Below are 24,078 nucleotides of genomic sequence, written 5' to 3' on the forward strand. Positions count from 1 at the left end.
CTAAGCTACTAGGCTAAAGGCTAAACCTACTGATTTCTCCACTGTGTACTGCAGTGGAAGAGCTAGCAACACCACAGTGTCCGTTGCTTTCTTCTGTTCTGCTTGTGTTGAGTTCATCCTGTTGGGCTGCCAGTAAGTATTTGCTCAGTTCTAATTAGAGTTAAAGACGTCGAGCTTTGTAGAGATTTTTGGATAGGTTCAGGAAATATTTTTCTGTAATGTTTTATAGTAGAGGTGGCCTTTATTTCAGACGAGGCAGCTCGCCTCGGCTATACAAGACTACAGGAAAAACAGAATTAATTTGAATTCCTTAACTTATCCGACATCTGTTTGAGCATTGGCAGACAGAAACTGAAAGTTTAAAGCTTAATAAGGACAGAGTGAACAAAGTAGAATCCACACATTGTTTACTCAACTCCCATGATGGCTTCACCTCTTCTAACCACCTCTTCTAACCAGAGATGATACTCCTTCAAGAGAAAAAACAGAGGAGACATCACTCAATTCCTCTCATAGATGAGAATATTAGATTCGCTACGAATTAGCAAGAGTCCACCGCTGCGGGTGTGCATCTAGTTTAACTATTCAGATCATAGTTTAGGCGACTGTTGTCTCAAGTCAACTCATGCTGCCAGCAATCATCTATATTGCTTTTTGACTAGTCTCACATTTCCACAGCACTGTGGAGTAAGGTCTGGCTACACCACACACATTCAGGGATAGGAGAAAAAAAAAACGCTCTGGGTTGCTTGCATTTATTTAAACCAATCACAATCGTCTTGGGACGCAGAAAGACGGTGGCTCTGGAATATAGTCTTGGTAAGGAACTTGTTTTGGTGGAAAAGAAAAGGCCACATACAATACTAAATGAAGTTAACAAAACAGTAACGTGAGCTATTTAAATTAGCTGGATACGTGGTTAAACCTCATTTTACCAGTGTATCGCCATGTAAAATTTGTCAATAGCAAATTCCTGCCAATCGACCCCAAAACGTATTCTTTGTAACTCTTTAAAGAACCATGCAGGCCTGCCTTGTTGCACGATCCAAATTGTCTGGCGGTGATCCAGACTACTTTTTGACTGAAAGTAACCTTGTCGTGCACAGTATAAAGACTCAATTTTAATGATGAAGACACTTTAAACATTGTGCAAAACAAATGTTTAAGTATATATATGGACAGAAAACTAAGGGGAACATGTTTCAGCTATTCGAAAGAGACCGATGAACTAAGAGGTCCGCTATGAGTTGGAGCAACAAAGGCTAATGAAACACAGGCTAAAAGAGGACTTTGGCTTTCTCTGGATTCTTTCCGTCCATACTCTCAACACACATTTTCCCTGAAACATAACACACAATATCAATACAATTAGCGGTAGCTCATTCCGTAGGGACTTGGCTTGGAAACCGGGGGGTCGCCGGTTCAAGTCCCCGTACGGACTGTGGACTGGTAGCTGGAGAGGTGCCAGTTCACCTCATGGGCACTGCTGAGGTGCCCTTGTGCAAGGCATCAAACCCCCAACTGCTCGGGGCACCTTTAATGGGCGGCAACCTCACTCTGACATCTCTCCATTAGTGCGTGTTAAAGGTCCTGTTTGTCCATGTGTGTGTATTTCGGGCCTATGTGTAATGTGTAATATATAGGCTATCAACAGAGTGTAAAAATGTATTTTACCCCCTGGGGATCAATAAAGTATCTCTTCTTCTTCTAGATAATATAAAACACAAAATAGCATTCACTCTCATAAGTAAATATTAGTGTTGTCAGTTAAACGCGTTATTAACGGCGTTAACGCAAACCCATTTTAACGGCGACAATTTTGTTATCGCCAGATTAGCGTTCTTTTTGGCCTAGCAAACTTTGTAGTTTTTTTACACATGCTGTTGCAACAACTAGTAACGTTAGAAAAACTACAACACCAAACCGGATCTAGCTGGACCGGAAACTAAACAACAGGCACGCCGCACACACTTGTTTGGGCTTGCGAGCCGGCCAAAGAGTAGCAGGCTAACGTTACGTTTTGAGTGGATGGCGAGCGCGAGACGCCGAAATGGATGCCCATAAGATTCTGAATGGTAAGTTTACTTTTAAAAAGTTGCCAAATGGTTCCACTGACAAGACCAAAGTGATGTGTGTGTTTTGTCGTTGTGAACTGAGCTATCATCGCAGCACGTCCACGTCCTCGTCAAAGCCAGGCGACAAAAGCACAAAGCTAGCCGATAAAAATGTGCGATTAATTGCGAGTTAACTATGACATTAATGCGACTAATCGCGATTAAATATTTTAATCGTTTGACAGCACTAGTAAATATGAAAAAGCCCCAAAGCCTGACACTATTATTGCAGGTTTTGACCCCGGGTTAGAAACCTGTCTGCCTGAAACAAGAACATCGGGAGCCTACAGGGAGAGTCCATCACTCTCACCTTCTTCCTCACTCCTTCCTCTTCCTCCTCTCGGTGCTTTGCCGGGACGATCCACCCATTCCCGACACAGCTCAGAGCTGTCCTCGTGGGACTGACAACAGCAGGCGTAAAACAGCAAGCGCCGCAGGAGGGAAGAGGCGTGGCCAGTGACGGCCGTGACGTCCGCGCCGCAACTGCAGCCGTCCGCCGCTCTCCACGGGCGATGGACAGAGGACCGCTCGTGCCGACACCACTTGGTTCTGGAGCGGGCGCATGCTTTCAAAATAGCCGCCGTGCAGTCCATAACTAGCTGGCAGTGGGGTTCTGGTGGGTTCAGAGGGGTTCCATGGAGAGGGGGCGGAGTCAGCAATTCAGAGGGGCTGTCATTGCCCCCAAAACACAACAGTTGCCAAGACGAACGAAAGCGAGGTTCTTTGTCTCAGCAGTTAGCGTAGTTTGTTGAACTGCTGTTGCGCCGTGCGTCCTCTCCATTAAGCTTTCTCGGTGAAAATGTGAACGCACACGACATCACTATCCAGTCCTCTTCTTTTTTGGTCCTGAGCTCCTCCTTCTCCAGAGCACACAAAGGAGAGAGGGAGAGACAGATGAAGGAGGTAGGGATGAAGAGATAAGAGGAGGAAGAGACTCTCCAGGAACATTAAAAATAAAAAAACCCTAGAGGTACTCCAACTTCTAAAGCAGAATGACTGCGGTTAATAAGCAGGATAGGCAAACATGCAAACATAATAGCCAGACTCCTCATAGGTTGAGTATAGGTACGTTGCTACTTTCAGAGGGGAAACCGGAATCCACACGCGCTTTGAAAACTTGGCCGCAACTCCCAGCAGATCTGGACGATGTAATCCCTCTGGTTATTGTCCTTTGTGGCCCAAAAAGAAAAATTAAAAAAAAAATGCAATCCTTCTCATTCACAGGTAGAGCCTTTCTCAAAACCATACAGAAATAGCAAACAAACAACTTAAAGCATGAGGTGCAAAGAGTAAATCTCCTCTCCAGATGATATCCTCGGAAGCGCAAGAAGTCAAAGTTTCCAAGTGTTTAAGAGCTTTTCTTTCAGCCCCCATATCTGGTCTGAAAGACGACCTCCCTCGTCTGACTGCACAGCAAATCAAAACCTCCCCTCCTCCAACCCAAAAGAAACCACACACACACACACACACACACACGCATGCACACACACACATACGCACACAGGAGAGAAAGGGAAGGACTGCAGGAGGAGCTGAACGAAGAGATATGGGTCGAGAAGTGCAAGGAAAGTCTGGAAAGACAGTCCATGCTTCTTTCTTCTAACAGAAGGAAAACACCAGAGAGAGAGAGAATGTGGAAGGGAGACTTGCATGTAGGTCGGCAGACCAAAGAAATGCTGAAATTACAGTGGAACTCCTTTTCCAAGAACAGAGGAGCGTCTGACCACAGAGCAAAGTGAAGATGGAAGGCTGTAATCCACTTTAGTCCGGAAAATGTGAAAAATGTAGACAGAAAAGTACTAAATAAAGAGCTGGATTGAATGAAACAACAGTATGATGCTTCGATGTTTGCCTCTCTGATCGCTCTAAAACTGCATTTTTTATTATTTATTTTTTTAATCTGGAGTTGTTTTCAATCAACAAAGACCTTTTCAATGAAAAGCGGAAAGGGAGAAAAAAAAGTCTAGGATGAAGACTTAAAGAAGTAGTTGAGCTGAGATTTACAGGGTCTTCCGGTTGTACATAAAAAAAACAATAAGGAGAGCAGTAACAAAAGAGGTGAGGAAAAAAAAAGGGTTTAAGTTTTCAGGCTGGCTGACAAACTGCATACGAAATTGAAAGGTTGTAATGCCTTCATTTCACGTCATCTTTTTAGACTGATTATTTAACCAAAAAAAAATCAGCATCAAGCCGTAGAACCTTCATAATACCATGGACCGTAAGAAATGCTCGTACTGCACTGTGCTCTGCCTTTGGATAATATTCTGAAAGGGAAGTGGAACATGCAATATCAAAATGTGGTCTTTCAGCTTTCTTGTATCTCAGTTGCGCTAGGTGTCTGTCTGCCTTTAGTTTATATCCACGACGTTCCACTTCCAGGATTGCTCCGGTGCCGCCGGAAATTCCCCCAGATGTCCCTCCTTTCGGCCGGATGTCCGTTACCTTCTGCTTTCTTTGTGTTTTAATTTTAAACTCCATTTGATTTATGAGGACTATGGTTAACTGCTCCTCAGATCTCACACAGGTTCCACCAAAACAAGTTCCTTCCCGAGGCTATTTGGCAGCGGCGCCGTGGCTCCGTCCAGAGCTTAGCGCCGCCCAAGACGATTGGGATTGGTTTAAAGAAATGCCAATAAACCAGAGCACGTTTTTCTCCCATCCCGGAATGCTGTGGGGACTAGCTGGCAATGCGAGACTAGTCTGCCAACTACTATTAATATTCATATCGGAACCAATATAAAAAAAAACATTTGCATTTTTAATACATAAAGCAACTTTAAACCCTATTTTTGCAATCATAATGTATCAAATGACAACATGAAAACAATGTGACAATATGAAAGGGGTTGCTTGTAGTGATGAACCTACAATAAAGTATCACCTGAATCTACAGCTCCCCTTGGCCTTCCAGAGCTTTATAGTCAGTTTACACTGTTTTATTGTTTGGCTGTCTGACCCACAACTTCACTGTTTGAGTTTACTCTCACCGCTCTCAAGTGATGTTTTCAGACGCAAAGCTCTAAGAAACCACTGTACTCTACCTGCTCAGCACCAAACCGCAGACAGACACAGTTAGCTACTAGCTGGTGAACATAGTTGAGCATTTAGCAGCTAAAGAGACAGATATTTCTCTCAGGAGTTGGATTGGCTATCGAGAACCGGTTCCAACTTGGAATCGTTTTAAAAATTTAAAATCCAATGGAATTTTTTTTTTTTTTTAATGGAATCGTTTGGATAATTTGGTTTTTAATCCGATCATTGGTTCCAAATTTAACACGTGCAAGTTTGGGTTACCGTAGCCGTAGCGGCCACCGTAATTCCAGGCGCTTGTTGTGTTGCAGCCATGGAGCGCAGTAAGCAGCGCTCTGAAGTGTGGCTTTATTTTACATTGAAAAAGCCCGGTAAAACTGTTTATCACCACTGAATCGAAATAAAATTGTCCTATTGTCTGTGAAATAAGCATGTGACCCGTTTCAACTCCACCCCCCAAAAACGCTGAACCACGAATTGATAAGAACCGGAATAGAAAGGAAGAATCTGAAAAACCAATGCCTACCCTTCTCAGGAGTTGGTGGAGACCAAAAACGGAGCTAAAAGTGAGTTAATAATGGCCTTAGATTCACCAGGTGGCCAAAAACATGACTCCAAATTAATGCTAATGTTGCTCTCTAACGGTTAAATCTAAATGTGAAATCTAAATCTAAATGTTAAATGTACAGTAAAGCTAAATGTTTAGAAAACATGCAAATAGCCTATTCTATTTGTTTCACCTGCTGATCCCATAGCTGATCTACGGTCAGTTAACATCTCCGTGGTCAAACCAGCCGCCGCTAAAGTTGGGACAGAAACTTGGGAGAGCAGAGCGAAGTCTCGGCGAGCGGACATGGTAACGATCTGGAATGAGCACATCTGATCAATAAGACGAGTGAACGTTCTTGCGTGGTTTGCATTTTGGTTCGCTTAATTTTTGTCTGTGTGAAACAAAACTGAACCAAGGGGGAAAAAATCGCCAAGTTTACAAACTCATTAACTGATTCGGACCAGAGCAAACAAACTATAGGTGTGAAAACGCCCCCACATTCCACATATGACCAAACCAGAGTGCAGTTACTTCAGCATGTAGCATTATAAAACAAGAATGCAGTAACTATGCAGTAACCAGAGTGCAGTTACTGTGGTTTGGTTTGTAGTTACTGCAGTGTGTGTGTATGTGGGAATGGTGTTCTGACTTTAAGAAGTTGTCTTGGCTCATATTGTGTGTGTTTTGACAGAGAGCGAGTGGCAGAGACACAGAAAGAGAGTCGGAGCGAGACTCCACATGGTAATGATTAGGAGAAGTGTCAAATCAGAGGAGAGGAGAGGAGGAGAGGTTTTCAAAGTCCCTTTATGGGACCATTTTCAGAGAAGAATTAACAGTGACAAAAAAATCTAAATCAAGTCAGCAGAAGAAAACACTGAATAAAATAAAAATAAATATAACCTGTCAAACATATTAAAATGTGCTTTCTAAATCAAAAAGTAACCACCAACTCACCACGCTCCCCCCACAGAGCATAACACCATCCATCATCCAGTAACAGGAATGCTCCACTCTCAATCAAACCTTGACCAGTCCTCCCAGAACCAGCACCGGCTCCGCACAGTCGGAACCCTGAGCCCGGTTCCTGCGTGTTAGCCAGATGGCCAACTTTGCTAATGCAGACAAATATCCCAGAGAGAGAGGAGAGAGGAGGAGAGGCAGAGAGAGGAGACTAGAGGAGGTGAGGAAAGTAAAGGAGACTAGAGGAGAGGAGGAAAGTAAAGGACACTAGAGGAGAGGAGGAAAGTAAAGGAGAGGAGGAGAGAGGAGGTGAGGAAAGTAAAGGAGACTAGAGGAGAGGAGGAGAGAGGAGACTAGAGGAGGTAAGGAAAGTAAAGGAGACTAGAGGACAGGAGAGAGAAGACTAAAGGAGGTGAGGAAAGTAAAGGAGACTAGAGGAGAGGAGGAGAGAGGAGACTAGAGGAGGTGAGGAAAGTAAATGAGACTAGAGGAGAGGAGAGAGAAGACTAAAGGAGGTGAGGAAAGTAAAGGAGACTAGAGGAGAGGAGGAGAGAGGAGACTAGAGGAGGTGAGGAAAGTAAAGAAGACTAGAGGAGAGGAGGACATAGGAGACTAAAGGAGGTGAGGAAAGTAAAGGAGACTAGAGGAGGTGAGGAAATTAAAGGAGACCAGAGGAGAGGGATGAGAGGAGACTAGAGGAGGTGAGGAAAGTAAATAAGACTAGAGGAGAGGAGGAGAGAGGAGACTAGAGGAGGTGAGGAAAGTAAAGGAGACTATAGGAGAAGAGGAGACTAGAGGAGGTGAGGAAAGTAAAGAAGACTAGAGGAGAGGAGGAGAGAGGAGACTAGAGGAGGTGAGGAAAGTAAAGGAGACTATAGGAGAAGAGGAGAGAGGAGACTAGAGGAGGTGAGGAAAGTAAAGGAGACTAAAGGAGGTGAGGAAAGTAAAGGAAACTAGAGGAGAGAGGAGAATAGAGGAGGTGAGGAAAGTAAAGGAGACTAGAAGAGAGGAGAGAGGAGACTAAAGGAGGTGAGGAAAGTAAAGGAGACTACAGGAGGTGAGGAAAGTAAAGGAGACTATAGGAGAAGAGGAGAGAGGAGAACAGAGGAGCTGAGGAATGTAAAGGAGACTAGAGGAGAGGACGCAAGAAGAGGTGAGGAAAAAGAGAGGAGACTGGAGGAGAGAGGTTGGCAGCGGCTTGGGTTACATTTCTCTGTTTTGTCTCTCACAAAAGGCACAGAGGGACGATCAAATGCAGGGTCAAAGGTCAACCCCCCCCCCCCCAAATTCAGCTGCCAGACACAGAGTAACAGGTCACAGCTGTGTGTGTGTTTATGACCAAATAGGAGACAGAAAGAGAGAGAGGAAAAGAAGAAGAAAAACAAAGAAACTATTCTAGCCCTGGTTGTGGTTTCTCCTTGATTCTCTCTGTACTTAGAAACAGTGGCTAGACTCCATAGGGGTGTGATTCCTGTATGGCTTATGGCTTGACTAGCACATGCAATGATTGCATCACAATGGGGTCTATTGCCCAAAACTCCTAACATATCATTTTTCGCTATTGTGCACACTACACTATCTGGTTCAAAATATGTTTCATAAGCTGACAATGTTTATCTAATATGAATGAGTTTAACAATCAAATCAAATCAGAAATTCAAATGTTTCTAAATCCTGATTGGTGCACAGAAATGTGTGCCATCACCTTTTTCACAGAACACAGTGTGACGCTGGCACGCAGCCATGTTTGTTTTGCTAATGTTAGCGTCGTAGCTACCAACAGTTCCGCGGGAGATTGCCATCTGTTTCTCCCTCTGTGTGATGACTGTGTGTGTGTGTGTGTGTGTGTGTGTGTGTGTGTGTGTGTGTGTGTCGTCTAGAATGTGTGAATGTGTATTCCTGTATTTGACTTACTGTATGACAGATTGTTATTATACTGTATAATGTATGTGCACCACACTGACAGACAGGCCAATTCACAAAAGGATTTTGCGGCATTTGCAGCCGCTAAACTTGCAAAAATAAGACAAAAACAAAGTTTTCCCAAAGTGTGAAATGCAGCCGTAAGTGCACGACCATGCAAATAGCATCTCGGTGCTCCTGTGCAATTTGCACGTATTTAAATGAGGTAATATGAATACATTTGTGGCCAAATTAGCTCCTTTTTTATGCAAATGAGCCTAGATCAGCGCTAATCAGGGTTGCAAAATTCCGGGAATTTTCAAAGTTTCAAACTTTCCATGGGAATTACTGGGAATTAATGGGAATAAACTGTATATTTTTAATATTGCTTGTTATAATACTGTCAGTCTATAACAGGGAATTTAAATGTAGTTGAAAAAAAACCCATCTTGCAGCATAATCTTGGTTAAAACAACCTGATTTAATGCAACTTCAGTTGAATGTCCTCCCTATATTCATCAATGCACGCACGCAGTGATCAGCATAGGCTACTACATACTGGCCAACATTTAGTTTTTAAAATACAGGTTTCTTTCTTTTTTTGGGGGGTGGGGGGGTAATACATAACCCATTGCTATTATTAACCTTATGTGTGGTAATTGTATAGCCCACTAACCATAGTAAATCAAAATTGGAATGTTTCCAAAATTCCCCAGCTAAACTTTCCATGGAAAGCAATATTAAAAATATCCAGTTTATTCCCATTAATTCTGGTTAATTCCCATGAAAGTTTCCAAATTGGAATGTTTCCAAAATTCCCCAGCTAAACTTTCCATGGAAAGTTTCCGGAGATTTACTGGAACATTTCCGCCCCTTTGCAAACCCTAGCGCTAACAGCCACACACAGTTACCCCTATTTTCCACCGGCAACCCTAGGGGTGCAATCGCAGCGATTCAAGTCAGTGCTTGATATACCACCACCCGCGTCACGGCGCGTCCCAGAAGCGCGCCAGGTCTATTTTCATGCGACAGCCGGGCAGGAAGTCAAACAGCGAGAGCATCCAGTCAATTTACCAACCCCCCCACCACCACCCTAATATCGTATATGTCTCCTCTACAACACCACATACAACGACAGATTCATCTTAGAGGAGGAAAAACATAATATACTCCACAGATCTGTTTTATTAGGACAACACCAGAAAAGAGAAGGTCTAACCCTAGGAGTGCTTGGAGTGGAAGGTAGATACTAGCTTAAAAGGAAATTTCACCGCTGGAAAGCTGAATATATCTTTAAATTGGGTCACTAATGTAGTAGAAATGTGAAAAGAAAATTGAAATTGGTGCCTTCTAGGCTGAGATAAGCCAGAAAATGTGTTTTTGGCTCATATGGATGAAAGACACCAAATCCCATAATGCACTTGCTTTGCTGCTGTATGAGGCCACTCCCAAGCCACGCCTACCCTTTACAGACAGACAGTGAGACGATCAACTCAACAAGTGTGTTTTATTGTCATTTCAGCCATATGCACGAAAAAACGTTTCACCGTAGCTCAAGTGGTGTTACACATTTAAAACATGCTTTTTTTTGGCCACAGCTGATACATTATCCGGACTTCTTTCAGCGGATTGATTGATAGCTCCGGAGTGAACAGAACTGTTACCATGGCAACGCTCTGCTATGCATGGCAACGGTGTGTTATCCTTAGCAACGGTCTGTTATCAAGAAATAACAGACCGCATTCTACATTAGAATTCAACCAAGCCATGTAATAAAAGAAGGCTAACACATAGCTACTAGCATTAGCTCTCGGTGGGCTGTGGTATAAACATCGAGTATAAACACAGCCGTACATTTGCGTGGGATGTAGCTAGAATGGTCGGCATTTTACAGTCACAAACTCCACCAGCAGTTAGCAGTTAGTTGGATACAAATCACCCCATTTCTGCAACAGGCAGTCCGGGGTAACACAACCCACCTCCACTAGTAGTCTTACCCGGTGACAGAGCAGCAGGCTGGATTGTCCACAGCAATATTTCCACAACAACAAAAACACAGCACAGCAGTCTCTGAACTCACGTTGGGAGTTTTGTTGAAGTTGGATGTAGTCCAGTTTGTTTAATGAGCGGACACTTGCAAGCAGGATTGGTGAACAGATGGCCGGCTAGCGTTAGCTTTCCACCGGCACACTCGTTCAACGCTCCCCGCTGATGAGGTCACTTTACCGGCCACAGGAATCGAGCACCACCGCTGGTCTCCGTGCAGGCGAAGCTCGCGTAGCGTGTGGAGTATTGCGTCTGTAATAAAGTGTCCTGCATATTCTCCGATGTGTTCCAATGTATCCCGGTGGTACACGTGTGTGGTAGTTTGAATGCACATAATTGTTGTGTTCTAAAATTTCCGTCGGGATGAACAGTTTCTGCTCCTGCTGAGAAGCTAAGAGAGGATTCAAGATGGCTGACACTCGTTTTTTCCCTCGGCAATCTCCGGAAAAAGCCGACAGTCCAACCCCCTTTGGGCTATGCGGAAGTGGCTCCTAATACAGGCTGTAGTCTTTTGCCTCCGGTCAAAAAAACCTCAGATGACGCAAAAATCGTCATTTTGCGTCATCTGAGGCTTTTTTCCAGGCCCACAATACAGAGGGAGGGAAGCACGGTCATTCAAAAATACTACCAGGTTTCTACTGATACAAAGCTTAATGCTAATCGGTGAAGTTTCCCTTTAATAGACACAGGGATTGTTCTGTAAAGTACTCAGAGACAATGAAATCTGCGAGTCGGGCAGCAAGACGCTCCACTTCTTAGACGCTCCCGGTGTGGTATAGCGAGTTGGTATACAGAATTGGTGGCCCACTTAACGGAATGTCCTCCGCTTCAAATCATTTTCTTTTACAGTCTGAAGGCGTGCGTTTGAAATCACCAACAGCACCGCCAGAGTGAGATATTAAATCTCTCGGTCACCTTTTCATTCTGTAAATGCTGTTCCTGAAGTCTTGATGAACGCCTCTGCACCTCGTCGGTCTGAACATTTATACGTTGCCGCGTGGATAATTGCAATCAGGTGCAAAAAGGGACACATTGCACTGAGCAGCAAAAAAAAAACGTAAGGCCGTGGTTGTGCTGTAATATCATCAAATATCATCATTAGTATCTTTTGTGAATTGACCCTTGAGATGGGGCAGACAGCAGTTGCACGTGACGCACAATTCATTATGTGAATATGTACATATAGATAGAGATCTATAGACAGACAGACAATATATCCTTTATTTTTTTATTTTTTTTCGTCATTGCGAACTCAACTGGCACAATAAACACATCGTGAAGGGCTGCAACATATAGTGAAAGACACTTTTTTTGTGTTAGTTGAAAGAAAGTAGGAGTAGAAAACTGCAAATGTAACTGACACTCTTTTTTAGTGGTGCCCTTTTATATTGAATTCAATGTTCAATTTGTTCAATAAAAGAATGTTGGAAATGATTTCCTAGCAAGTTGTTGTATTTTAGCCGACTACTGAAAGCAGCAGAACTGAGTACACTTCAATATCTGTTGGTGTATCGCAAGTAACATCGTTATCGCAATATTCGACAACGTTATCGCATATCTTCCTCATATCGTGCAGCCCTAACAGACAGACAGACAGACAGACAGACAGACAGACCTACCAGTTCTTTTTACCAGGCGAAGGTTGAGGAGGGGAGACGAGGGAAGCGAACGAGTGAATCCCTCCATCATCCTGACCTCTGACCCCTCTGACTCTAGGCCACTGCCACCTGGTGAACAGGAGACGGAGAATCAGAGAGTATGTATGAAAAGGAAACCACCAGAAGAACATCTGTGTGTGTGTGTGTGTGTGTGTGTGTGTGTGTGTGTGTGTGTGTGTGTGTGTGTGTGTGTGTGTGTGTGTGTGTGCGTGCGTGCGCGCATGCGCGAAATCTCAAATCTCCTGTTTTAGAAGCATTTCAAAAATCCTTGTATTTTAAGTACGGTAATTCCCTCTCACCCACATTTACAAGATACTTTTATAAGACAGCCTATCCTTTCTTCATATATATTCTTTTTAATATTCTTTTTTTTTTTAAGTTTAGTTATTTGGATTATTTTACTTTCTAATTTTGATTTTATTTCTGGCATGTCATGTTCTCAGATGTATTGAAATGAACTAATACTGGCACATTCTGAACCACCACATCACTAGTAAACCAACAACTAGACGTCAGAATAGGAGATATATTTTCTCTGTAAAATAAACACATACGGAGCTTCTGACATGACTGTGTTTGTACAATCAGACTCGAGGCGATCTTTATCAGGGTTTCTGCAGGTTTCACCAAGTCAAATTGAAGATTTTTTAAGACCGTTATGAATTAAATGTAGGATGTACGTATATCACAACACCATAAAAAGAAAAGGAAATGTAGTCACAAAATGAATTGCTTTCTTGCATAAAAGCAGTAGGCTTCAAATACGTTGTTAGTAACTGACTTAAACTCAATCCCTAGTTTTAGTCTTTTCCAAGCCAAGTATACCTAAACTTGCACTTCCCCAAAGCCTATGGTACCATCCGAAATAGACTCGTGCCATTAATACGAAAGCTGACTATAAGCTGCAATATAAGTTGCGTGTTTGTCTCACTTGTAGTCTTAATACAGAGAATTATATTTGGACTACAAGAGAAAGAACTACAACACCATGGAATAAAAAAACAAACATTCTAAGCATTAGAATGAGCATTAGAGGTAGCGTTACATGGACGCAAGAAAATTAAGACCTGGCCTAAAATTATTTAAGACCTAGAACACAATAATTATTTGCTAAAATTGTGATCTTGAAGTTTGAGACTTTTTTTGACTTTTTAAACAGGGTATATATATATATATATATATATATATATATATATATATATATAATAAAAAAATATATATATATATATATATATAATAATATACTATAATAATATATATATATATATATATATATATTATATATAATTATAATAATTGATAACATACACAATCACAACAATAGGTACGTATCAGAGCCCATACACTTAGCTACTAGCGGCGCTAACTGGTAGATTAAACTCTTAGCTACCAGAGGAGCTAACTGGTAGATTAAACTCTTACCTATCAGAGGAGCTAACTGGTAGATTAAACTCTTAGCTATCAGAGGAGCTAACTGGTAGATTAAACTCTTAGCTACCAGAGGAGCTAACAGGTAGATTAAACTCTTAGCTACCAGCGGAGCTAACTGGTAGATTAAACTCTTAGCTATCAGAGGAGCTAACTGGTGGATTAAACTCTTAGCTACCAGCGGCGCTAACTGGTAGATTAAACTCTTAGCTATCAGAGGAGCTAACTGGTAGATTAAACTCTTAGCTACCAGCGGAGTTAACTGGTAGATTAAACTCTTACCTACCAGAGGAGCTAACTGGTAGATTAAACTCTTAGCTACCAGCAGAGCTAACTGGTAGATTAAACTCTTAGCTACCAGAGGAGCTAACTGGTAGATTAAACTCTTAGCTACCAGCGGCGCTAACTGATAGATTAAACTCTTAGCTACCAGCGGCGCTAACTGATAGATTAAACTCTTAGCTACCAGCGGCGCTAACTGGTAGATTAAACTCTTGCCGTATCTGGTCGGCAAAACAGCAAAAACGTCCTTCTTGCAAAGGAACAATTCGAGCGCCGTCTTCTGTTCCTCTTTTAGATAAAAAAAAAAAAAAGCCAAGTCTAACTTGTTCATTGTAGCGGCCAAAGCCGTTATAAATAACTGGAGTTCATCCGTAGCCATCTTAAAATGTTTACTAATAGAGCTCAACAGTCCCGCCCACAGCGTGTTCTGGAAGTAAAAATACAATGCAATTTCTCCATTGACAAATTGGAGTATAAGCCATAAAATCGTAACGGTCGATGATAGACTTAAAACCAGCATGCCGACGTGACTAAGTGATTGTATATGCTCATATAGATGCCAAAAATCATGGGGCACCGACCTTGTTTTGAGATAAACGTCTTTTATTTGCGATGTCTTGGATAAGTACTTCATTACCCACAATCCTGAACAATCCCACAGTGATGCAAATTCAAATTGTGCTCTCGCGAGAACTCTGGATTTCCAGGGTAGATGCCAATTAACTCTGCCTGTATGGTACTTTTAATTGATTACTTTGCATATTCATATTAATTATACAAAATATTATAAATAATCAATGATGTATTAAAGTGGATAAAGAGAAGACTTTAACTAGTAATCTATAATGTATTACATTTTGGAAGTAATTTGCCCAACATTGCACACAATACGGTAACGTGAGTTATTTAAATTAGCTGGATATACATGGATAAACCTCATTTCCTCTTACCAGTGTATCTCCGTGTGTACTTCGTCCACAGCAATCCCACCAATTGGTCCCAAAATGTCCCAGTTAGACAGGAAATGCCGTGAACATATTCTCTGTAATGCTTTACAATCATTCCCCGAAAGAACCAAGCAGGCCTGCCTTGTTGCACCATCCAAATGTTCTTCTAAACTTGCCATTTTCAGCATGTAGCTTGCTAGTTTTGAGTTTGTTGTTGTTTCCCGAAGAGAGGGGATTTTGAGGGCGAGTGGAAGGCAGGGAGGGGCAAAGCCTGACACGGCGCGTGAGGATGTCAGGCTTTATCCTGGAAATGTACAGTACTTTTTTCGTTGATCCAGACTAATCCTTATAAAACACACAAGATGACAGGGTCCACAAGATAATATAATAACACTAATGTTATAACTAGGGTTGGGTACCGCTTGGATTTTTACGATTCCGATGCCAAACTGGTACTTTTAAAACAATTCCGATTCCTAAATCGATTCTTAAAAGGTCCCATGGCATGAAAATGCCTATGGTCCCCAATTGGCTTGAAATGGCGATAGGTGTAAACCGAGCCCTGGGTGTCCTGCTCTGCCTTTGAGAAAATGAAAGTTCAGATGGGCTGTTCTGGAATCTTGCTTGTTATGAGGTCATAACAAGCGAGGTTACCTCCCCTTTCTCTGCTTTGCCCGCCCAGAGAATTTGGCCAACCCATGAGAGAGAGACATCATGGCTTTCAAACGAGAAAAGTGGCAGTTGGTCAAGGCCACACCCCCACCCTCCACCTTGCCCCCCCCCCCCCTCTCTCCTCCTCAATAGCTACAGACACAGAAATGGCACATCCTAAGGAAAGCTCATTGTGGGACTGGCTCTAGTGGCTGTAATTCTGCACCAAGGCTGAATTTCGGGAAAGAGACTTCAGATACAGTATTAGGGGACCACTAAGGTCTATATAAAAGAGACTTCAGATACAGTATTAGGGGACCACTAAGGTCTATATAAAAGAGACTTCAGATACAGTATTAGGGGACCACTAAGGTCTATATAAAAGAGACTTTAGATACAGTATTAGGGGATCACTAAGGTCTATATAAAAGAGACTTCAGATACAGTATTAGGGGACCACTAAGGTCTATATAAAAGAGACTTCAGATACAGTATTAGGGGACCACTAAGGCCTATATAAAAGAGACTTCAGATACAGTATTAGGGGACCACTAAGGTCTATATAAAAGAGACTTCAGATACAGTATTAGGGGACCACTAAGGTCTATATAAAAGAGACTTCAGATACAGTATTAGGGGACCACTAAGGTCTATATAAAAGCATCCAAAGAGCACCATGTCATCAGATCTTTAAAAGACTGAAAAATGACTTCAAAGAAAGGCTCTTTTATAGATGTGGTAGCCGTAAAGTAGGCTACATTTACGGTAGCTAGCTAACGGTAGACTACAGAGAAAGTGGGATATTTTTACGTTCGTTTCGGAGTGACAAAGTATATATATTATATAATTATAATATTTCAGTTGACACATTCGAGTGGAACTGAAATGTGGAACCGAAATTTGCGTTCTAATCCGGTCCGATTCCTACCGGTTGCGTAGGAACCGGCTCCATAGTGGAACCGGGTTTCAGTACCCAACCCTAGTTATAACACAGAGAGGTACTGACCGCCGTTGTTGTTGTTCTTGCGGGGTTTGCCCCCCAGCAACATCTTCAGGCTGTTACGGAACATGATTGCTCACGACGACAGAGGTCCCACACACACTGTCAACACTTCCTGGGGGAGAAAAAAAAAAAAAAAAAAGAAAAAAAAAAAAAAAAAAAAAAAAAAAAAAAAAAAAAAAAAAGAGAGAGAGAGATCGCTATTAGAGTTCATTACTTTCATTCCAGCTGAGTAGTGACATCCAATCATATCCATTTAGGTTAGAGCAGGGCGATATGGAGAAAATCTAATTTTTGATTGGTGGTGCTTTCACAAAATATTAACACAGTGAGAGTTCTGATAAATAATCATCAGTACCATGGATGCAATGCCTAAATGGTGAAAGACAAAACATAGAACAGCGACAACAGTCTGGTAAGTTCAGAGAGTGACATCACTTTACTGTAACGCAGCCGTTAAAACCAGGAAAAGACAACACTTGGGTCATATCACGATATCACCAGATCCAAAATTTAAGACAATATCTAGTCTCGTATTTTGACACGCACGCACACACACACACACACACACAAGGGTGACTTTTGAACACACCCAACTTGCTGGCTGGTAATGTTGTTGCTAGGCAACCGTCTGCTGTTGCTAAGCGATCCATTAATGAGTATGCGTATTAGAATATAAACCTGTGTGCCGGCTGGTGTATGCTGCTCTGTGTGTGTGTGTGTGTGTGTGTGTGTGTGTGTGTGTGTGTGTGTGTGTGTCATATATGGCTTGGTGTAACAACAGCTGACCAAAATGTGATTTGATTAGAGAAACAATGAGCTTCCATGTGACTCTCACAGGAAACGCCTTTACACACTCCACCAACTACGTCTTCAATTTAACGACAGAGACAGGTACAGAAGATTGAATCCCAAATTCAAAACCGTTAGACGGCATATCTAACACACACACACACACACACACACACACACACAGTATGAGTATGTGTCTGTCACTGATATTCTATGCTGCTCCGTCTACTGGGGTGTAAATCACACGTTGTATCACAATATATTACATTGATTCTTTGGACAACGATACAATATTCACTGATATCACAAAGTCTGCAATGATACCCATTAAGATTTCGATTCAATTCAGGGGCCTGCGACCGATACGAGACACCATTAGTGAGATTCATATTTATTTACCAAAAAACAACCAAAATATGATTTCACTATTTCATCACAAAGCTCTTCCAGACATTTAAATCACACACAGCAGTGTTTCCTCTATGTTGATTTCTGCCCCCCCACGGTATCAGAAATAGGGCTGCCTCCACTGCTAAAAGAAATCCTAAAGGAAACACTGCGCACACACACACATGCGCGCGCACACACACACACACACACACACACACACACACACACGAACATCAGTTTATTTCCACTGAACGTTTTGTTTTTGGTCAGACTGAATGTGTCCCTGAAGCTTGGACAGAGAGAAAGATTAAAACAGCCGTGGAGGGCTGCGTCGGGTGGGCAGTGCACGAGAGCAGACTGCTGTGTGTGTGTGTGTGTGTGTGTGTGTGTGATACACAAAGATCCCAAAGTGCTGAGGCGTAGATTCACTGACCAAAACACAAAAGCCTGAGAACTGTTTTACCTGCAGAACACTCACACACATTGAGCATTATAGTTTTAACATCCCATAAAGACACAATATTAACAACTCCACTCGTGGCCTCTAGAGGCTGCAGTGCAGTATATTTGTATAAAGTACTAGAAAGCAATACTTGAGTAAAAGTACAAGTATCTTACCAGAAAATAACTCATGGAAGTCAAAGTCACTTTATGATATATATTACTCGAGTAAAAGTCTTAAAGTATCTGATTTTTAGTGTACTTAAGTATCAAAAGTAATTTTCTGATATTAAATGTACTTGTATTAGAAGTAAATGAACCTTATGGCCAAAGGTGTTTAACGTTATCTTCATCACCACTGTCGGGGTGGTCATCGTCTGTTACGTTGGCGGCAGAGCCGGCAGCAGGTGCTTCCATGACGCTATCAGTTATCACGCTTCCTGCTCTTCTTCTTTAGTTTGGCCTTCTTTTCGCTTGGCAACAAACAGGCATTTCGTCACCACCTGGAATGGAGCGTGCATTAACTTGCAATCTAGGAGCAATGATTCGCCAAACCGAATTTCTTCCGATTTTATTTTGTAGTAACGAGTAACTAAGATGCTTAGGGGTTATGTAGCAGATTAAAAGTACACATTTTATTTAGGAAATGTAGTGGAGTAAAAGTATGCTGGTGCAAGTGGTTTTTACATATAAAAAAAACAATGTTGCAAAATAAAAAACACCTTATACACATATGAAATTCATGAATGAACCTGAATCGGCAGAACTTCAGCCTGAGTTGAATGTTTACAGTTCTTATAGTAAATGATAACAGAGATAAGCAGATACATTCTTTTTTTTTTCAAATTTTATTGAATTAGTTGTTAGATGTTTCAATGCAGTTAATGTTGGAGAAACCGGAGCACCCGGAGGAAACTCTAAGAGCTTTAAGTCCTGCCTCATATCCAGGTAACCTCCTGCTCCACTGGCCCCTGTCCCTCCATCACGAAGGGGCGGAGGCCTGTGGACGAGGTGGAGACGTGGATATGAGGCAGGACCGGAGCTCTTTATGACATTAAGTTTGAAGGAAAAAAAACATATTTTCCTTCAAGATGACTACTAAGCTAATGGTTTTTTTATACATTTATATGGTAAATGTGGGAGAAAACACTCGGAGCACCCGGCGAAAACCCTAACGTAGACGCACGACATTTTACGTACATATAACGCTACCCCTATTTCTGCGCCTGCAGAAATTGGAGATGGCTTTACACACCGATGAGAAGAACCCTGTTTTCTGGGATTTCATCAGGTGAGCTTTGAAACAGCAGGCAATAAAGTCTTCCAGTGCTGGTTCCCCTAAAAACCCCGCGGCCCCCATGTCTTCTGCACTGCCCCACTTCTTACACACGTCTTGGAAAATGTCCTTGTCGAGGTTTTTCAATGTTTTTGTGGCGGTATACAAATCGACACCCTCGACTTGGGCCCATGTTTTTTCCAGCAGGCGGTCTATGAAGTCCTCTGCGTTTTTAAGGTTGAAGTCCACTTTTGCTTTCTTGAACATGCGCGAGAGCAGCTTCTGCATGACCAGCTTGATGGACATTTTGTTTCTTGATGTCTTTATTGTTGCGTCCTCACACGCCTGTGCTGACTGTGTTGGTGTGATGTGCGTTGGTGCCATTGGTTGATTTTCCAATCGGCCTAGAGCTTCTCGACTGTGGCCGCCGACCATAGTGTTCAGCCACCAGCTCAGCATACCCAGGAAACTCCACATTTTGTCCTGTATGTCAGCATACAAGGCAGGATGTGTCCTGGGAGAGGCCTTCTCTCTAATTGCATCTGGGATAATATTGGGCGCCATCCCAGGTGAGATGTGTCTGGAGAGGAGATCACACAGTGCCTTTGTGAATACCAAGTCTTTACCACTGGAAATCTTCTTGAGGTCCTGGAATACAGCGACTTCGTTCCCACAGCGTGCTTGTCCACCATGCTGTGGCTGAAGCAGAGAGTCAATCTCGTCTAGGAGTGACGACACCGACTGCCCGCTTTCAACTGTGGAGCCCTGGTGGAATTTGGCCTTCAGTTGCACCAGCATACGATGTATCCAAGTTTTGACAAAGCACTTTGCAAAAAAGGTTTTGATCACGTTTCCAATTTTTTCCATGCACAGTTTACGCTTCGGCTTTTGTTCCGCGGCACCGCCTTCCGTTCGTCCAAACTCTTGGCAATTGACTGAGCAATGTCTTTTGCGACAGTTGAAATCTCCTGAGAGCTTTCAGATTTTAGTTGCTCATACTCTGCGGCTGGCACTTCGTCCAGAAGAGGTTCAGTGATCTTACTCATCTCCTCCCTAATTATACATTCGACCGCTTGAGCGGTTGTCATCTCGGAGCTGTCCTTCGGCGAGACCTCCGGGGTTCCTGGTTCCATAGCTGTGGTTGAAAACGGTGACAGAGAGCGGACACCAGTGGCTGCCTTCTCTTCATCTTCCACAATTAGTTCTTCCCCGGTGGCGGTCGGACTTTGTCTCCGACTTCGTGGTCGAGATGAGCAGAAGATTTTCATCCTGGCTGTGAACGACTTCAACATTTTGCAGGCGTGACGAACCATTGCATTTAGTCTTTTCGAGGGAGTGACGCGCAATGTGTGCGACTCTGCAGTGTGCTCGGTAGTGGAAGAGTTGCAAATATCTGCAACCTCTTTAGCAAGCAAGTTGGTCAATGATATTGAGTTGACACAGGGGACTTGGCCGTCAACGTTCAAAACCTTACAGAAACTCTGAGAGAGTTTGTTGCCGATACTGGACAGAACATTCACCTCAGAAAAGACTACATTTTGTCTCCTAGCCTTTAACAAGGCTTGTGACAGTGTTCTTATTATGTCCAAAAGTAGTTCTGCCAACAAAACGTTAGTGGCATGATCAGGGGTGCCTAAATTCATCAACCCCCACTGTTCCTTTGTTATCCTTTTAGAAAAGGATTCGATCGCTGGGAGAATGACATTGATTTCTTCAGTCTCAGGGGTTCCTGATCTAGACTTGACAACTACTACTGTATTATTATTTTCAATCTCCGGGATGTATTCATACTCAGGGGTTACTGGTCTAGGCTTGACGCGTATTACTGTATTCATATTGTCAATCTCCGGCATGTATTCATACTCGGGGGTTACTGGTCTAGGCTTGACGCGTATTACTGTATTCATATTGTCAATCTCCGGCATGTATTCATACTCGGGGGTTACTGGTCTAGGCTTGACGCATATTACTGTATTCATATTGTCAATCTCCGGCATGTATTCATACTCGGGGGTTACTGGTCTAGGCTTGACGCGTATTACTGTATTCATATTGTCAATCTCCGGCATGTATTCATACTCGGGGGTTACTGGTCTAGGCTTGACGCGTATTACTGTATTCATATTGTCAATCTCCGGCATGTATTCATACTCAGGGGTTACTAGTCTAGGCTTGACGCATATAACTGTATTCATATTGTCAATCTCCGGCATGTATTCATACTCGGGGGTTACTGGTCTAGGCTTGACGCATATTAATGTATTCATATTGTCAATCTCCGGCATGTATTCATACTCAGGGGTTACTGGTCTAGGCTTGACGCATATTAATGTATTCATATTGTCAATCTCCGGCATGTATTCATACTCAGGGGTTACTGGTCTAGGCTTGACGCATATTAATGTATTCATATTGTCAATCTCCGGCATGTATTCATACTCAGGGGTTACTGGTCTAGGCTTGACGCATATTACTGTATTCATATTTTCAATCTCCTGAATGTCTTCATACTCAGGGGTTACTGGTCTAGGCTTGACGGCTATTACTCTATAATTATTGTCAGCTTCCATGGTCGACGTTGATGGTCTATTTCGATGGTCGATTATTTCGATGGTCGATTATTTCGATGGTCGTTTATTCCGATGGTCGTTTATTTCGATGGTCGATTAGTTTCAATGAGATCACAAACTGGTCTGTTAATTTAAAAAGCTTATGTGCTGCTCACGTCTCACTCACGTCTTGTTCCCAAGGGAAATTCAGTAAGAATGAAGTGTGAGTCAAATCATCTTTATTTATTGTCTCTGTTCTCATCATCTCTCATCAAGATCAAGGGATCAAAGACATCAAAAGGAATTCTAGAATCTGTCTAACTGTTCCATAAGCCCCGCCCACCCAACAATGACTGCTGCTTAGCAACCTTTGCTAGGCACCGGCAGAATTCTTTGGCAGGTTTCAGTAATGTTTTTTTTTTAGATTATAAAACGTAACAAAGTGGTTAAAAATGTCCATTTCCCTCTCTCAGAGTTCAAGTAACATCTTGTTTTACTGGACCAACGTTCCGAAGAAATATTCAGTTTACAATGCAGTTTTCTCTCCATTGTATACACACAAAAAATGGAACTATTTACACAATTCTAAAAACAAATGTTAACCTCATGTATCAACAACAAGATTCCAGACTGCTAAACAATTTGTTATTACTCAAATAACTCTAAAAAAAAAAAAATCACATCATTTTGCACACTTTATTCAGCTGGAAAACACTGGCCTTCAAAATGCCACACCCTCATTACCAGTTGGTCTCACTCACATCAAACATGTTCAAACTCAATTGGCAAAACACTCCAATCATTTGTGAGAGCATTAAAGAGGCCTCAGGTGACCTGTGTTGGGGGGGAATGGAGCAGCGAACGAAAACCTGTTTTTTGCAGTCAGTTGTCAGCTGAACATTTTACTGTATTACATTAAAAAATAAATATACATTTTATATTTGTGCATTGATTTCATCATTACATCCCCAGGAAGACCGTCTAAACCATAGATATAAAACAACAGTGTTTCTAATCAGAATCAGAATACTTTATTTAGTACATTTACTATTGTATTCAAGCACAGTAGTAAATGTACTTAGTTATATTCCACCTTTGGAAATATCACACCCTATAAAAAAAAGTGTGTATCTGTCCTGAGAACACAGAGTGCTGCTGTGTTTGTTCCAACCTCATTTTAGGTTAATTGCACAGATGGCAAGAATAAAAAACCGGCCCCCCCACGGCAACATTTCTGGCCCCCACGATATCAGAAATAGGGCTGCATTGTTAGAGTGCATGTCGGAGAATAGCGCGGTCACTCTACAGAAAAAGGTGGGGGGGTTTGGACCTGCCCCCACTGCTAAAAGAAATCCTAAAGGAAACACTGTGACAAACTGCTCTTTTTAATGCTAAAGAATAAATATAAAGTGGGGATTTCAAAATAAAGGCGCATCTTCACTTATAGATGACGATATACAGTATATCGATATTTTCACTATGCATTGATAATATTGGATCGTTGAGGACTTAATAGACAAATATCGATCCAGACACCCCTACGGTCTACCTACTCGTCTGTTACACGGGCGGATGTTAAAATGTTGAAACGATCAGTTTGAGTAGTGAGCAGATGGCAGATTAAAAGGACTTCAGACACTTTGTTGTTTCTGATTCACACAGGGAGATGTCACCCCACACGCACGCGCACACCAGCCCACGCACGGACGGGAGCACGCACGTTCATTCCCAGGACTGGGGCACAAATGGGCATGAAAACACTCGTAATCATCTGTTTGCACATAGATACTTCTGCTTGCTTCACCACTCGTTAGTAGGGTTGGGTACCGAAACCCAGTTCCACTATGGAACCGGTTCCTACGCAACCGGTAGGAACCGGACCGCATTAGAACGCAAATTTGTCGACTGAAATATTTTCCCTCGGCCACTCCGAAACGGACGTAAAAATATCACACTTTCTCTGTAGCCCACCGTTAGCTAGCTACGGTAAATGTAGGCTACTTTTAAAATGCCATACTTTCCCTCTGGGCTCACCAAATTAACCATTAACTATTCACTGCAC

At 42.3% G+C, this 24,078-nt stretch overlaps 1 protein-coding gene across 1 annotated transcript in view; it reads right to left on the bottom strand.

Annotated features, from left to right (window-relative positions):
• The window catches only part of tanc2a (tetratricopeptide repeat, ankyrin repeat and coiled-coil containing 2a), a 106,821-nt gene that overhangs the window by 56,273 nt on the left and 26,470 nt on the right, over positions 1-24,078 (bottom strand). Inside the window, 2 exon segments of the mRNA XM_039824231.1 lie at positions 12,222-12,329; positions 16,575-16,683. Of these exon segments, the coding sequence (XP_039680165.1) occupies positions 12,222-12,329; positions 16,575-16,638 (172 nt within the window). The 5' untranslated portion in view covers positions 16,639-16,683.

Source organism: Perca fluviatilis, chromosome 15 (assembly GCF_010015445.1).
Source record: "Perca fluviatilis chromosome 15, GENO_Pfluv_1.0, whole genome shotgun sequence".
NCBI classification, from domain to species: Eukaryota; Metazoa; Chordata; class Actinopteri; order Perciformes; family Percidae; genus Perca; species Perca fluviatilis.